Source organism: Larus michahellis, chromosome 1 (genome assembly GCF_964199755.1).
Source record: "Larus michahellis chromosome 1, bLarMic1.1, whole genome shotgun sequence".
Lineage (NCBI taxonomy): Eukaryota > Metazoa > Chordata > Aves > Charadriiformes > Laridae > Larus > Larus michahellis.
In genome coordinates, this window is record NC_133896.1 from 194,372,574 (window position 1) to 194,389,954 (window position 17,381).

At 38.3% G+C, this 17,381-nt stretch overlaps 1 protein-coding gene across 1 annotated transcript in view; it reads right to left on the bottom strand.

Annotated features, from left to right (window-relative positions):
* The window catches only part of FREM2 (FRAS1 related extracellular matrix 2), a 135,514-nt gene that overhangs the window by 49,814 nt on the left and 68,319 nt on the right, over positions 1–17,381 (bottom strand). The window contains exons 3-6 of the mRNA XM_074566935.1: positions 11,115–11,261; positions 7,904–8,134; positions 5,063–5,188; positions 3,936–4,187 (exon numbers count right to left, since the gene is read on the bottom strand). Of these exons, the coding sequence (XP_074423036.1) occupies positions 3,936–4,187; positions 5,063–5,188; positions 7,904–8,134; positions 11,115–11,261 (756 nt within the window). The remainder of the gene's footprint in view (positions 1–3,935; positions 4,188–5,062; positions 5,189–7,903; positions 8,135–11,114; positions 11,262–17,381) is intronic.

Here is a 17,381-nt window from a genome sequence, read left to right on the forward strand (position 1 = left end):
TCTAAGGGTAGGGTTTATACCTACTGTCAGAAATCAATGTATTCAGATGCACCAGGTACCCATGGTGACTGACTTCAACAGTTCAGATACTTCTCCTAGGATGGCATGGTTCCTGGGAGTACACCTCTCTCTTCATTAACTCTAGACGGATCCTGGCATAGCCTGCTTGAATGAGATGTCTAGAATTTGTAGATGGCTAATATCAAGTGAGATTACTGTCCCCCTCAAAGTGGATGATTTGCATAGGTCTTTCCCCTGAATGCTTTTCTTCCAGTGGTTCATGGTTAGTAACTACCACCTCTGACTCAAACAGATCCATGTTTTTATTTTTTAGTGTTTAAACGGTAGTGACACGTGTAACTTTGAACCCGAGTTCCATGCACAACTTACTTTCCTGTGTATTTCATTAACTTAATCCTTTTCTTCTTTTCTATTTGTCTCCAACTTCAGGACCTATCAGGAAAAGTCCCTTCCAAATTAAGAAATGTCCCAACAGCAGCACCAATTTTAAAATCACCTTTCACAATATCTAAATATACCTGTGCATGTTCTACATACTATGATTTTTTTTCAGATTTTGCTTTGGCAGCACAGCACAACTGTATAATCCCCAATTAAAGTATTCAGTTGCCAGGAATTTCTTTAATATACTCTGGTTCACTAGAAAGTTGAGCACACCTCTTTTACTTTTTGTTTATTCTCATGACTGTATAGCAACTCAGCTATTTTAGTTAGACCCTAAGGGCCTCCTCTAGAAATAAAAGAAGAAGAAAAGACTTTGATGATAGGTGCTGAAGGTGAATGTTTCCTAATTAACTTGCATTGAATGCCAGAGGAGATAAGGTAATGTTGCTAGTGCTGACTTGACTTCCATAGGAAAGATCTCATGTAAGTATTATTAAACTTTGACCTTTGCTGTTTGTATCTTTTGACCTGAAGAAGTCAAGGCATAATGTTAATCCAGTCACAGTACTTGGAGAAATCACAACTTAATGACATGCTGTGACATTCGTCCAAAGAAACTTTGTGAAGTAGAGGATGAATTTAAACAAATAGTGAGAAAAATATATCAGTAGATGTGAAGTAAGAGACTGAAGTGGACTACACGGTTTAGTACGACAACATTACTATAGCTCGTAGGCTATTATGTATGTGCTAAAGCTTTTATCCACCTCTGTTTTAGGCATTTTCTGAATTAAATGTTATTGTTAAAAGCTAAAGAAAGTGCTTTTTATTTCACACAGCATACTGTTTCAACATACTAAAATTAATTTTGTGCACTGCAAATAATAATAATCAATGCTGCTTAAAATCCCCTGCTTATTTATGCAGAATTTCAATCGTGACTGCCAGGATGTTAAATTGCTCACGTTACATAAATATGTGTGTATCTATACAATCTGAAATAAGCATATATATATATTTATATGTGTGTGTGGTTACATAAATAAATAAGGTATAACTTATAATTTATCTGCTCTGTAGTCTGTACTCTGCTTTTTATAGAACATGTGGCACAACAGATCTCAGATGAAACAAAAATGCATATAGACTTTTCTGTTACCATGCACTATGTTTTTGTGCAAACTAAAAGCATGTGGTGGAAAATTTTACTGGTAAGTGAATTGTCAGTAAGTTTTTGAATGCTCTGGAATTTTTTGTGGGAGTGTTTTCACTGATACCAAAGCAAAAAAGTTGTTCTGTCACACTATTTCAAATATGATGTATGCAACATTTTGGGCACAAAAGACAAGTGAATGTTTGTAAAAAAACAATCCAAACCTCTCCTTCAAAGCCCCTTTCTCTTTCAATACACAAAATACTGTTTACTCTTACCAACAAATGTAGATGTTTCAGTTGTTGCATAGTGAAAATGTTCTACTCAAATGTCCCAAACACTTCCCCATGTCAGCTTTTTTAATAAATTCCATAAGATTATTATTATTTGCTAAATAATTCCTGTTTAAAAGTTTGTAGCATTGAGGCAAGCTGTGCTCATAACTGCAGGAAATACTGGACTTAAAACTGAGCACTGGTATACAAATCAAATTGCTTCTCATGTTTTCTAATGGCAGTGTTAAGGGAGATTTCTTGTTAACTTCCCTAATATCTTGTGGGAGTTCATAAATGGTTACGTTCTGTACTATGTTGTGATTCATTAACTTTCATCACTTCTTACTCCAAGTCACTCTACATTATTGTTAAAATGACTGTATAAGCCTATGAATGACAATATCTTATTTTAAATGCCAAAACCAGTATATAAAAGTGTCCCCTCCCAGTGAGGTTCTCACTGAAGTTAGGTGCTCTAATTTCAGCTCATCTCTGTTTCAAATCATCTCTTGGAGAAACATTCTCCTCATCTCAAACTTTCAGTATACATTTTAAGCAGTCAGAACACCTTCAAAAGCTGCGCAATCAGCTTCTTCATGGATATGGTTTTATATAGCTACTCTCTCAATATTCTATGCTATGCTATCTACAAACTGTAAAATTCAAGAATTCATCAAAATTATTCAAAAAATCAAATTGTTGTAAAAACCCTACACAAATGAACCTGTATTCACTGTCACAGCCAAGTCAGACAAATGTATTTCTATTTCAGCTTGCATTTGATATATGATCTGTTACCTTACAAGAAGTATTATTTCAAAATGTTGTGTTCATTAATGCTATATGATTACCCAAATGCTCCACAGAGAAAACAGCCACCTCTGTCACTGGATTACACAAGAGAAATTTCACTGAATATTTACGATGCAATTAGATGGGTGTCAACTTCCTGCGTTTAAGAGCCGCCTTTTATATCCTTAACTAGGGAGTAATCACTGTGCTGATAATAACCGTCTGTCTTGGCATCAGACTTTCAAAGCGTACTGTACTATATCATTCCTCGCATTAGTCTTTAGGAAAGATGACAGTGTCACAATAGATGGTTTATGGCCTCATAGAGAGGACTAAAATAGTTTATCAGTATTCCTTTCACAGAATTTACAGCCGAGGTGTCAGCCTCCAAACTGCATGCATAAATGAGGGCATGGAGTTTGTACTCCATGCCAGGAAACCTTTTTCCTACCACTCCTAGAAGGAGAGTTGCCACACCAATGCTAGGGACGCTGAAGGAGAGGCTTTAAGTCACAATAATATTTACATGCATTTTCAAAAGCAGTTGGTGGTACAGTGTGCTGATTCTACTCTTCCTTAGTCATAGACTCTCTATCACCATCAGAAATGTCCCTTTTAATGCAATATATCAAAGCTATTGACCACTTGAACAAAGGACATCATTCTGTCAGCGCTTTCTTACTGAGGCGGTTTCTAAAGCAACATTACAGTCTTTTGATTATTTGTTAAAAAGACAAAGGAAGCATACAGGGACACTTCTAGGCAGAAATTTAAATCCAGCATCAAATCAGATGGAATATAGCTTGCTTCTTAGCAGCTGTTAGGGGGCTTCTAGTCCACCAGGAACCTCTAATATGGCCCTTTGGAGCATAATGCAAATGGGTCTGAAGGCTTTGTGGACACAACCTCAGAATACAAGGGTGCCCATGAAGGGTGACATCATGTGCTTTAGGCAATCCTGCTCTAGCAGGGGAGTTGGACTAGATGATCTCTAGAGGTCCCTTCCAACTCTGAAGATTCCGTGATTCCGTGATTCCGTGATTTTGGATTACACTTGTTACTGTGGTAGAATGGAAAAGTGCATCTCCTTACTCCCAATCACTGCTCATGTGATTTTCTCAAACCATAAAATATCAATACTTTAAAAACCCCACATAGCTGTCTAATAGTATTTTCCAACCTCAAGATGGAAGCAGCATGTGTTTTAACGACCAGGAAGAAGTGCAAAAATCCAGCTTCTACATGCTGATTTCCGGGTGATGCTACCTGCAGTTTCTGTCCTGGACTGGGAATACCACTTGATGTCTTACCATCATCCTTGTCAGGTACAATGGTAATTCGAGTGCTCGGGAATTCTGCACCAATTCTTCCACCCATCGGCATGCTCAGCAAAACATCAAAGGTCTCAGCCTCTTCATATAAGGAATCATCTATGATGACTATCCGACACATTTTTTCTCGTTCGTCTTTGTCAAAACGTAGAATGCTGTTGTGATCCTCAGGCCTGGATATGTAGTCAGAGTAAGAAAGTACAGAGGTTGGGGCAGTGCCAGATGCTGTTCCTGTGGCATAAAAGGAAAACAGTCACTATACATACCATGGTTATAATGATCCCCTCACAGAGGCTGAATTTTATTTTCATTATCTTTTAATTTCTGTTTACTTTTAGGTGATACAATGGGCTGAAACCTCTGAACAGGTTACATTTCTGAGGTCCCTGGACAAACTACTTCTGTATAGGATGCAATGCAAGCACATGGCTCCTCAAATTCATTTGCAGTTTTTCAGTCAGAAGGAATATTGTAGTCTATCACAAGAGACACAGCTTGACAAAGGAGACCTTTTGAGGACTACAAATTAACTCCTTTAGTATATTTTGTCAGTTGAAGATATCAGTGGACCAGAAATTAGCTATAAACAGATAGAATTTGATGAAAACAAATAATTTTTATTCCAGATCACCTCACCAAAAAAGTTGCTTCATCTCTCCAGGTGAAAAATAACAATAACAGCACAGGTGTGGAGACCCCATGCTCTGTGTGGATACAATCAATAAAAATCTGTGTGGATACAATTTTTTCAAGGTACAGCAAGTAAAGGATACCCTGGGCAATCGCTGCAGTGCATTCAGTTCTGATCACTTTCAGATATATGGGGCTGCATAAAAAAATCTTACATAAAGAACACAGATCTTCTTCATCTCTTAACAAATAGCAGAAATTTGGAACATGATAATTTTTCTGCTGTATTCAATAATGCTTTAAGACAGATTGCAATGATGAATACATTTCCAATTGAGACTGAAGATATTTAGATGAAAAAGCAGTTATCAGAGTTATAAATAATTTTATTATGCGATAGATGGCACAATCCTTTTTGCTTTTCTGTCTCTTCCATTTTTGCTTTTCTTTTTTTTTTTTACAGTAGATTCTGTTACCTTGTTGTGTGTAGCAGATAACCATCAGTTCCTGGCTCACATCTCCACTTCTTCTGACTGGAATAAATAATTCACCAACATCTTCTTCAATACTATAGGTGGACTGAGGAATAAAGACAGTTGATTCTGCAATGACAGACACATTTGTTTATGTAGATTTATGGTCTCATAAACTCACCTGTAAAACACCTAGGAGCATTTTAGCGTATTCTAAAGTGCAACAAATAACTCACATTTATCAGCAATAATACTAAAGTTAAGGGTGAGAGAAGTCTTTCAGAAATGGAAAATAAAATCAGATTATCATTAGGTCTGAACTCAGAAGTCCTTACTAAGTAGTCTCTAATAAGACAAATTTACTTATCTAGTGTTAATGGTGCAAGATATTGTTTGGAGAATTTGTCCACGAGGTCTGTATTTTAATTATTTCCATAGTATTTCATTATTAACTGTTAACCACAGAAGTATCAATAGCATAGCTCACACACAGGCAATGGTTCTGCAAGGTTATTCTTTAACTTACTATATCAAGATAAATATGAAAATGATTTGGCACTGAGGATGCAAGATTGAGCTCTTGCTATCTTACTCTGACTTGGAGATTTGATTTGATTTGATTTGATTTGGCTAAATGTCTACACTCCTGTTGTACTCTAAGGAGACAGCCAATACAGTCAGTGAAGTCTGGAGAGCAATCTCAGGAGAGCAATCCATTTTTCATCTAAAAAAACACTACAACGCATTTTAAACCCCTTCATTATTTTATACCCATATAAACAGATTGCTGAGTCTTATGCTGTTACTAGGATTCAGGATCAAATTTGTTCTTGTTCCTTCAAAAATGCAAGAACAAAAGGTGGTTATGCATATAATTATAAAACACTTTTACAGTTTCATTAATATGACTGCAATCCTAAGAGAATGTAACTTTGTGTAATACTAAATCAAGTGGTATCAGCTGACTGCACAAAGCAAATTTTTTCATTATTTCAGAGTACTTCGTCAAACAGTGTTCTGAAAATCGTCACGTAACTTCTTTGAAAACATGTTCCAGGTTTTATTTCTCCAGCTGGGAAATACTACTAGCATGAGTTAAGGGTCAAAAGCCTGCCTTAAAAATGCTGTAATTCAGGTTTGATAAGATCTAGACACTTTCACGATTCCAGCAAGTACAAAATTCAATGTGAAACCCACCAAATCCCTACCGTTTTGTTTCAAAGTAAAACAGAAGGTAACACACACACACACACACACACAAATGTTGCTTTTATTTCCCCCTTTAGAATTAAGTTGACAAAATGACAAAATTGACAACTCTATTCTTAAAAAAAAATGCAGGAATCTGATTTGTTCTGTTTCCTGGTTCTCATATAATCACCCAACTAGGAGTAAAATGACAATATAAGAGTTTAACAGACCTTACGAACAACATAAAAGCTCAGAGGAGAACGATCTCCATCATCTCAGCTAGTACAAGGAAACATATCCTTATGCACTCTCTTTTTGGAATAAAACATTAACTAATGTCCCATACCTGAGGGGCTGGTAGAGCTTTCCAAACAAGCTCAGTATTTTGGTGCTAAGACTACACCATTCAAATCAATGAATTTTAAAATAATTTTCACCAGAAGCTGAATAAAACTTTTGATGGTTCCTATTCAGTTAGAGTCTGAACTTGTTATACTCTGTGCTTTAAAAGATGATTAGGAAACCCAGTCCTCCCCCACAAAGCTTTCTCTATATTTTCCTGTAGATGTTCCTTGATTTGCAGTTGTGCATTTGATTTTCTCCTATGCAGCTTCACTTTATGTATAATTACTATAAATTCTCTGTGACTGTAAAAATTTTATCTTAATATAGGAAATGGAAAAAACTACACTTGGCATTAAGAAAACTCAGATGATTATCTTGAGTTGTGCTATGTCACTGATTACAGGAAGGATAGATTTAACACATTTTCAAGTAATTTCTCTGTCTTATACATACTACTTTTCCAGTTAAGCACTATTTTTCTCAGTGACTAAATAAGAATGTCAGATAACCTCTGGTTTAACTTACATTTGTAACTAGGAACTAAGAAACCTCTGACAGTTTTTGTGCCCAGTCCTCTTCAAATGTTAATTAGGGGAGACTGCATGGAACAAGCTATTACAGTCATCCAATACTTGAAAGATTCCTCAAGGACAGTTTTGTGTGACCGTGGCCCACGGCTTCAAGTGTCTGGATGCAGCTGAAAAGCAAAGCAACCAGGGCACATTCTATTTTTTTTTTTTTTTAATCAGCATCTTCCTTCATTTACATTTAACCATAATTATATTTGTTCTTGGCACAGCTTGCGCTGTACTTGGTCTAGTGAACCTTACCCTTACTGAGCTTCTCAACTTGATGTTAAGGCCTAACTGATGCAACCAGTCTGCTCCAAGACCCAAACTTGTTTGGACCAACCAGCCCGGACCTTCCTGTACCATCCTCTCCCACATGAATTATCATGTCAGAGTGAATCAAGTCAGCCTCCAGCCACCTGTGCAGATATACTCTGCAAACACATTGAACCAAAACCCTATTATACCTAAAATGAAAACAAAACAAAACAAAAAACCTAGAAATAATACATCACAGGAAAAATGCAGGTATTTCATCAAAGCATGCTACCTTAGTTACATATTCATGAATCACTTACAGTGACAGAAGACAAAGAGCTACCCCATGCCCAAGTCTGTCTTCAGAAATACTCTGAGTAAAGGTAAGCTTTACTATCCGCTGTCACTGATAGCATTTGTCCTCCAGTTTATCTTTAGGTATATGCACATATTGGTAGGACATTTATGGAAAGGTTCTTACCATCTCCTGGGTCAATAATTTCCACTGTGGATACACCAGGAAATTCCAGAACTGCCATGACAGGCTCAGAAAGAACAATTTGAAAAGACTCAGACTGTTCATGTTCACCATCACTCAAAATCCGTACTCGCCATGTAGCTAAGGTCTGGCCAGGATTAAACTGCACCTGCTTCTGGGCTTTTCCTCTGAAGTCTTTGTCTTTCTTGGCAGTACCATCTTTGGTGCTAATACCTGTCAAAATCAGAAATTCAGGTCATTGAAAACTTCCCTCGTAATTTTCCCCTCATTATGTCATCTTTAAAAAAAGATGTTTTAGAAAAATACACTTTTCACAACTCGAGAGTGTTCAAGCAAACTTTTGATCAATTTTCACACATAGAGGTCGAAGCACATCAATTAACATTATGAAAGACAGTTTGGACAGAATTAGCCAAAGCAAAACTAACTACTAGAAAAACTCTGCATTCTCTGAGGTTACAGTCAAATTTCCATTTCTCTGTAATTCAACTATGGATGCCCAAAAGGCCCAACAGATTTTTTCCCCCCTTTAACATCCTTGGTTCTCTTCTGTTCAAGAACAACTAAATAAAATGCTGTCTGAAACACTCAAAAATATTTCTTTTTCTTAGAAAAAATAAAAACACACCTGGAAAGTTCAGCCTTCAAGGGGAAAGCTAAGGAAAACACAGAGACACAAACGGGTAAAACATATGGAATAAGGATGAAAGAAGATGTAAAATCTGAAACACTGTGGCCATTCCCACACAATAAACATTTTTTTAAAAATTATTATCCTCTTATTTTAATGTTTGCATAATGACAATCATTAAACTCAAATCAAGTTGAAACTGCAAAGCCAAGGGATAAAATCCAATAGAGCTCATCCCACTGAGACAGCACAGACCTTACATCCTCAGACCCAGAATCTTCATGGTTGGAAAGGACCTTTGAGATCATCAAGCCCAACCACCCACACACAAAAACCAACCAACCAACCAAAAAAAACCCCACAAAACAAACAACAACAAAAAAACCCAACCTACAATCTCTGCCACTAGAGCATGCCCTGAAGGGCCAGATCTAGACGTTTCTTCAATACCTCTAGGGATGGTGACTCAACCACCTCCCTGGGCAGGCTGTTCCAGTGCCTGACCACTCTTTCAGTAAAGCAATTCTTCCTGATATCTAATCCAAACCTCCCCTGCTGCAACTTCAGACCATTTCCTCTGGTCCTGTCATTATTCACCTGGGAGAAGAGGCCAACACCCACCTCTCTCCAACCTCCTTTCAGGTAGTTGTAGAGGGCAATGAGGTCTCCCCTCAGCCTCCTCTTCTCCAAGCTAAACATGCCCAGCTCCCTCAGCCTCTCCTCATATGACCTGGTCTCCAGACCCCTCACCAGCCTGGTAGCTCTCCTCTGGACACGCTCCAGCACCTCAATGTCCCTCTTGTACAGAGGGGCCCAGAACTGAACACAGGACTCGAGGTGAGGCCTCCCCAGTGCCGAGTACAGAGGCACCATCACTTCCCTGCTCCTGCTGGCCACGCTATTCCTGATAGAAGCCAGAATGCTGTTGGCCTTCTTGGCCACCTGGGCACACTGCTGGCTCATGTTAAGCTGGCCGGCCACCAGCACCCCCAGGTCCTTTTGGTGTTTCCCTTCCTGTTAAAGGCTGTCTGACAGGCCCTCATGGAAATCAGACAGTCCTTCAGAACTACCTCCAACTCACGTGTTTGGCGTCTGTTTGAACCCCACAGTACCTTAAAGGTACTTAAGGGTCTTTCTCATGTTTTCAGAAACAAATTTAAAACTTCTCCCTTCTCTGCCTGTTTCTTCCAACAGTGTTGTTTAATGTATTAAAATATATTCCCTTTCCCTACTAACCTTGCCTTTCTTGCTTCCTGCTTGTGCCTCCCACTAAGTCATAGCCAATATTTTATACAACTTCTATAACCCTTCAGCCCCTTTGGCGCTGCATGTGGATCAGAAAGGCCAGTAAGCATCTTAACCAATATCTTTTGTGTTCTTTCCAACTCTAGAATTCCATTTTGCCAGGTTAAGATAGTCAGAAGCAAGTTATTCAAACTGCTGTTGCTGGATTTTGAGCCAGCTCAATTCAGAAACTGAACTTGAATCCATAGGTAGAAAACTTTGCAAACAGTCTATTTGAAGAATCAGAAGTCAAATCAGTATCCGTTAATTAGTACCAGTAACTAATTTAAACTACACATCCTTAACTTTGTATTTCAGTAATCTCTTTTATTCTTTTACTTTCTTTAAAAGAACTACATTATCAAAGTTAGTTCACTGTTCTAAACAGAGCCTTTTAAGTTAGATACAGTTAGTGCCTATATGCCTTAAGTTATGCCAAAACAGGTGTCCTAACTCTATCTCAATACCTGAAACTCAGATACTTAAGAAAGAGACTTAAACAGAAATCTGATTTCTAATCATGAGCTTGTGCTCCATGCCAAGTAAATGTTTACATATCTCTGCAAAACTAGCTTTAAATTGAGTGCCTTTTCTAAGTAGCGTGAGCTTACCATAGGTTTCGACACAAAACAGTACAAAGATAATGCTCCCTGGTCCAAATGCATCACTAGGAAGAGAATGGGAACAGATCCAGAAGCTAGAGACAGGTGTGAGGCTGAAGAACATGATAACACAAGCTTTTTTCACCTTTTCACTCCCCAGACACTGCAAACAGCTTTCAACACCTCCTGTATCAGCCTCAGTTGGCTGCCAACATTGACTGAAGAAAACTAGCCTAATGCTCGTAGCTGCTAATCAGACCAACTCACAATAGCCTTCCTGGGAAATGGTGTGTGTTTATTGTTGTCTTTCCAATTGCTATAACTGTATTTTCTCATTATAAGAAAAATAAAATTTGGACAGGAACTGTATTCTGCGAAACAAATGCAACAGTGGCATCAATCAAATCAAGAAAGAAGGACTGGGTCTTGGGTTATTAAGCTAAAAATTAATTACAGAAGACCAAACAAAAATAAGTGAAAATTTCATCATGTAACTAAAGAAATCATACACTTAATGTAATAAAAGATACTTGCTTTAATCAATAAACATAATCCTTTGAATCTAGCTTGCTTAGTATCGAACACCAGTAAAAGGATATAGCTGTATTAATATATTTTATTAACCAGCTGGCCAGTGATTTATAGAAGCAATTGATAAGGTTAAAATTGAACTTACTTATAAAAGAGGTTTCCCCCAGGTAACCTCTCCGCTTAAGAACAACATCAAGATATTTGGAGTCTTCATTTACTAAATAATACTCCTTTTCTAGCGAGATCCATGCCCAGTTTAGGCGAAAATGTTGATTCTTCAGCTTATTGCCTCCTGCAAAACAAAATCAGAACGATGTATTTATTAATTTTTCTTTTTTCTTAAATACTAAATTGTTTTTTTATGTTAATGTAACCTGTATCCTGGGTAAGATGTGTATCTTATCTGGACATTACAATCCAAATGTTTTAAAGATTTAAAAAGAAGAGATAACAAGTAAAGAACTCAACCATGATACATTTGGTACATACAGGAATAAATTTTATCCTAGATGCATACAAACTAGTCACATTCATTCCAGAGTATGCCGTTTTTCTTCTTTTTCAAGGGAAAAAGGACAAGAATTAATCAAAACATATTTGGGATGCCTTTTTTAGAAATTACAAAAATTGTGGATGATCCAAGTTTCTGCAGAAATGTATTGGTATTTCCAAAAAACACACAACGTAGGACATCCTGCAGATGTAGGACATCATGCAGAACTTCCTCAATATGATCAGACTGACAGAATCACTGGAAGACCCTTAGTATCCTGAGAGACTGGAGATGATACCTACCATCTTTTAGACTGCATTTACCCATGCAGCCTGCTTCGAAAACTCCGTATTTTGTTCACTGAGTCTAACAATTTCTGCTCTTACTGTTTTAGAATTTATACATCAGCACAGTATAATTTTAGGAACAGCTTTCACATCTTCCTAGGAAATGCTTTCAATAAGATTAAGTATCCCCGATACATGCCACAGTTTATAGCTATGCTGATGCCCTCCTAAGCTGACATGCTTGTAACTGCTGGATTAAGTATGATTGCTTGTGTCACCTAAGATTTAGAGAGATACAAATGCCTATTGGAATTCTCTTAAACTATTTTGCAATGACCTATCTGCACGATACGACGAATGCCCCTAAGTGAGCAAACTGCTGAGATGTGTTTTGAGAGTCAGCGTTCAATAAACCAAAAGATGTCCTCACAGTTCTTTTTACACAGGAACTACTGTAGCAAGGCATTCCTGCTGAAGAAAGCTGACTCCTGGGATCCTTTCCACGGTCTCTACCGTAGCAGCAGCACAACAGCTTTCCCGCAGCCTCACTGAACACAGATGGTTACTGTGCCCTCAAACACTGGGAACAGAAAGCACAGGACAGCAAGCGGTACACTTGGTGAGGGGAAATTAATGGTTAACATGGACCAAGTCAGCATCTCTGTCTGGTAGGATTGTCCTGAAGTTGAAGACTGTATTTCCTCTTACAATAATGGGAAGAACCTTCACAGTCTTCCTCAAACAAAAATGCAGAAATAGGGGTCCATTTTTTGAAGACAAAGCAATGCAGGAACACAGGAAGCATCCCTCAAAGTTTTGGACAGGATGATATCCTGTACACTTGCAGCCCAGAAAGCCAACCGCATCCTGGGCTGCATCAACACAAGCACAGCCAGCAGGTCGAGGGAGGTGATTCTGCCCCTCTACTCCGTTCCAGTGAGACCCCACCTGGAGTACTGCGTCCAGCTCTGGAGTCCTCAGCACAAGAAGGACATGGACCTCTTGGAACAGGTCCAGAGGAGGGCCATGAAGATGATCAAAGGGCTGGAGCACCTCTGCCATGAGGACAGGCTGAGAGAGTTGGGGTTGTTCAGCCTGGAGAAGAGAAGGCTCTGGGGAGACCTTATAGCAGCCTTCCAGTACCTAAAGGGGGCTACAGGAAGGATGGGGAGGGACTCTTTATCAGGGAGTGTTATGGTAAGACACAGGGTAACAGCCTCAAACTGAAAGAGGGTAGATTTAGATTAGATATTAGGAAGAAATTCTTTACGGTAAGGGTGGTGAGACACTGCAACAGGTTGCCCAGGGAAACTGTGAATGACCCATCCCTGGAAGTGTTCAAGGCCAGGCTGGATGGGGCTTTGAGCAGCCTGGTCTAGTGGGAGGTGTCCCTGCCCATGGCAGGGGGTTGGAACTAGATGATCTTTAAGGTCCCTTCCAACCCGAACCATTCTGTGATTGTGTGTGTGATTCTGTAATATGGATGCCATTAAACTCCATCTGCAAAGCACTAAGCACCAGCCTAAAATCTGAGCATGCCTCAGCCTAATCCCTTGCTCTCAGCAGAAACAAAGCTGTTGTGTCTACAATTAATGGGATTTGTAGAACTGTAAACCAGCAGGAAGTGTCGATTGAAATGGCAGGCTTCACAGAGTTTTTCTCAGTCTAAATAAGTAATCCAGAAACAACAAATGCAAACAGATGGCACTCTAAGGTCCAGTTAAAAATGCTACTTTTTTTTTTTTTCAGTTGGAGAGGTAATAGCTGAAAAGAGCTCTAAACCAAGTATTTGTACAACAGACTGAATATCTCAAATTAGAATAACACATTGCTGATAAAATATAGCATAGCTTTACTTTCTCATGTACAGTTTACCTCCATCTGTTCACTGATTTTCCACAGTAAAAAGGCATTTCTTGTCATTGTAGGGATTCTGGATGCCACAGATAAAAGGGCATGACAAATCAAGTTCTGTATAGCATCCTATTGGGTGTGTTTGCTATCAATCAGGAGAATTCTCTAATTTCCATAGCAAGAATAAAATAACCTGTTCAGCTCACTGAAGGCAGATGCTCACTTAGCAACTGTCTTCTGGGAATGCTGGCTTGTATGAGAGGCTGTAGTCTGATTTCCTTCCCACAAGGTGCTGCTACAGAACAAGGTTTGCTCAGATAACAAGCGTCTGAAATGTGCATGGAATTCCCTTTAGAAATTAACACTTCTGTACATGAGCCAGTGAATACAGTAATTCTTCTGAACAGCTGAGAAACATATCTAAGTATTTCAGTTCGCTCATGGCTTTACTACTGGAGGAGGAGCTAAATGGAGCCTGGTTTTCCCCTTTCAGTATCTTCTGTTCTGTTCCCTGAAAAAATAGGCTTCCACTCTGCTTCAAAGATAAGCCTCTATATTTTTTATTGACCTGTCTACTAGAAAAAAAACAAAAAACTTACTTGTGTAATCTAACATAAAGGCAATGGTACTGTGTAAACAAAATGGCTACTGGAATATCTTGCTGCACTCCTTGCCTTGCTTCTTTCTCCTCTTTTGATCTCCACTGTTCCTAACAAAGGGGAAGGCTACAAACACACATACCAAAAACTGTAATGAGCACCACAAGAAAACCAGTAACTATAGAGTTAGCTATACCAGCACTTACATTAGGTTAGCCGTATGTTACATCTTGCCGTTAGTTTCTTGGGACAAACGCAAAAGCATATGTCTTGTTCTTTCATCTAGTGAGAAAAGCCATTTGTGTGCCGCCTCTGAACACACTGCCCAATTTAAACATAATTTGACAGAGGAATAAAAGTTTCTAAGACATAGAAGGAACAAAAATTTACTGCCAATCAGAGGAGAGAGAAGCCATTAGTATCACTACTGAGAAAAAATACTGCTGTGTGAGCTTACTAGAAACAAAAATGTCAAGACATTGGAAACCCCCCAGCTGAAGGAAAAGCTTCTGGCAGAGTTTGTATCTTTTTAGGCAGAAGAGATTCCAACCAGGGGCTGGAAAGCAATAGGACATCCAGCATCATTTGTTCTACTGTCCAAAGAACTAATGGTTTAAACATGTTGTGGACACAGGCACACTATCTACAGCTTGCTTACACACAGCTCTCTTACATTTTGTCTCTAGTGTCTTAAATATTTCAACCTTAAATGTAATCTATATTTGCACATAATTACTGAACATATCAAAATTACTACACAAGAGAAAAAATTCCCGCTATTAAAAAGGAACAGTCATATGGAGAAATTTCAGTAGCCAACTACCAAACCAGTTCGTTCCTGTCATTGATGCTATGGAAAATGTTGAAGTATACCGACTTAAAAATCTGATGAGAGGATGAAGTTTAGGAGGCAAAAAGCACAAGAAAGGCAATATGAAAGATTGAATATTGTCTTAATTCCACCTATTTCTTGCTTTCATCAGTTTCTATTTTTTCTTAAAGTAAAAAAACCGCCAACCCAAATTACTATTTCTAGGGGGCTTACAGCAAGCCTCCATTTCTACAGGCCTATTTCTGTCTCTGAAATATATATTGTTCACCTTTTAGAATGTGCAGCACTTAAACCATTTAAGGAAAGAATATACCTATTTTAGATCTTGCTTTCTTCACTTTGTGCTTTTTGTGTTCAGAAGAAATGTTTTCTAAATTATACAAGCCATTTAATGGTCCAATGTCCCCAAAGAATAACACCAATGTTGTTGTTGTTGCTACTATTGTTATTATTATTGTTATGGACCTCTGACACAATAGAGCAGGAAGAACATAATACATCTCATCTAATTTCAGGTATTTATTTTTGGGGTAGAAATGAAGGTCTTTAGAGCCAAAACTGGGAAAGAGGCATTTTGTAAGGCTATGACTTATTTTAGGAATCTGTTTTCGAATGAGATTAGCTGTGGCTCAAAATATGCAGAAATATGCGCATTTTTCCTCAGCAGCTGTTAAAGATGTCTGTTGCAATCAGTTAGGTTATAGACATTTTTATTTTAGTCATGTAATGCCAAGTCAGATGAATTCCACCATGCCTGAACTAGATGAAACTGGGCGTTTTCTACAATATAGTAGAGCCAAGCACCACGCAAACATAAGGTCTGTAAAGAATATTAAGAGAAATTATATCAGAAATTTTATCAGAAATAAAATTGCACATGCCACCTGAATTTGGCTCACAATTAAATTAATTATCTGCCCTACAACAATATTTCTATAGGCAAATGAATTTTGCATTGCTCACTAGAGCTCCCCTCGGGCTTAGTCAAACATTAGCTGCTAGGCAAATAATAATGGTACTATACCTCAACGACAGTTTTGCTTTTGTTCCTCTCCCAGACAAGTGCTTGTAATACAAATACATCAGAAGTTTGGAGAGGGAAGCCATTACTAGAGTGCTTTTAAAACTAAACAAAAGGAAGGAGGGCAGTGTTACAATGAGATAAATCCAAAGTAACTTCCAAAGTAACTTTGCTTATACATCAACGAGACATGGTTGGGAAGACGTTGCTATAGTGATGCATGAAAACCTGTTTCTTGAATTTGCCAGAGATCAGAGCGCAGCAGTGCTAAATCAGAAGATGTCAGAGAAATGAGATGGCAAGAGCTGAGAGACACAGTCAAAAACTTTGTAAGGAGCTAAAGCTAAGGATCTAGAGTAAGCTGGGTCACAAAGTGACTTCGTGACTGTGACTTCATGACTGACTGAGGCTGCTAAGGACAATAACTTCTGAAAAGGTTTGCCTGAATATGACGAGTCAAAGGTGGATGTTACCGAGAATCGGTCTTTACAGAAGCCCTGACAGCAAATTGGTGACCTGTCAGAAAACAATTATAAAATATTATTTTTGTACAGATCATCAAACCAGAAATTCCTAGAAAGATCAAGTAATCCGGAAACTCCAGTTTCAGTTACTCAACATGAATAAAAGAGGAGGGGGAAGAGGACTTGGTCAGTAAACTGGTTAAAGGGAAAAATATTAAAATTAATATTCCCATTTAGGCATTTATCTTTCTAATCATGCTGCTCAGATATGTTTAAAAAGATATAAAACTTCAATGAGAAATATAGATTAGATTGTCAGAACTTTCTATCGTGATGCAAAGAGCTCAGACAAGGACAGAATTGGTTCCAGTTCTCTGTATAGACCACTGGGCTATGTGAAGATAGTATAAAATATATTTCTATCATTAAATCACGTCCCTTGAGCATCGGCAACCTGAAGGGCATTCTGTAAAGAATGTTTGATTGTAGCTTTGCTGCCATTAGGAGCTACCCCAGAACCCTAATTCATAAACAAAAGCATACAACCACACCACAGTGGTCAGTTATTGACACAATAGAAATGGATATATCTTCATAGAGATATTGGCTTCCTTACACAGTATCCATGGCATAATCAGTCAGAGGTGAATCAGTTAACGAGCGCCTAACTTGTATAACCGTAGCCACACAGTCCCACGGTGTCCACAAGATATAAGTCTGTACAAACACAGCTGTCTGCTACTTGTAGAGCTTTACGGTGCAACATGTCTGCTCTCTTTAGTCATTAGGTGAGGTTGTTTAATAGGGAAAAAATAATTCTAGAAATTCTTCCAGGGTAAAGAACATACAGCAATCACAAGAA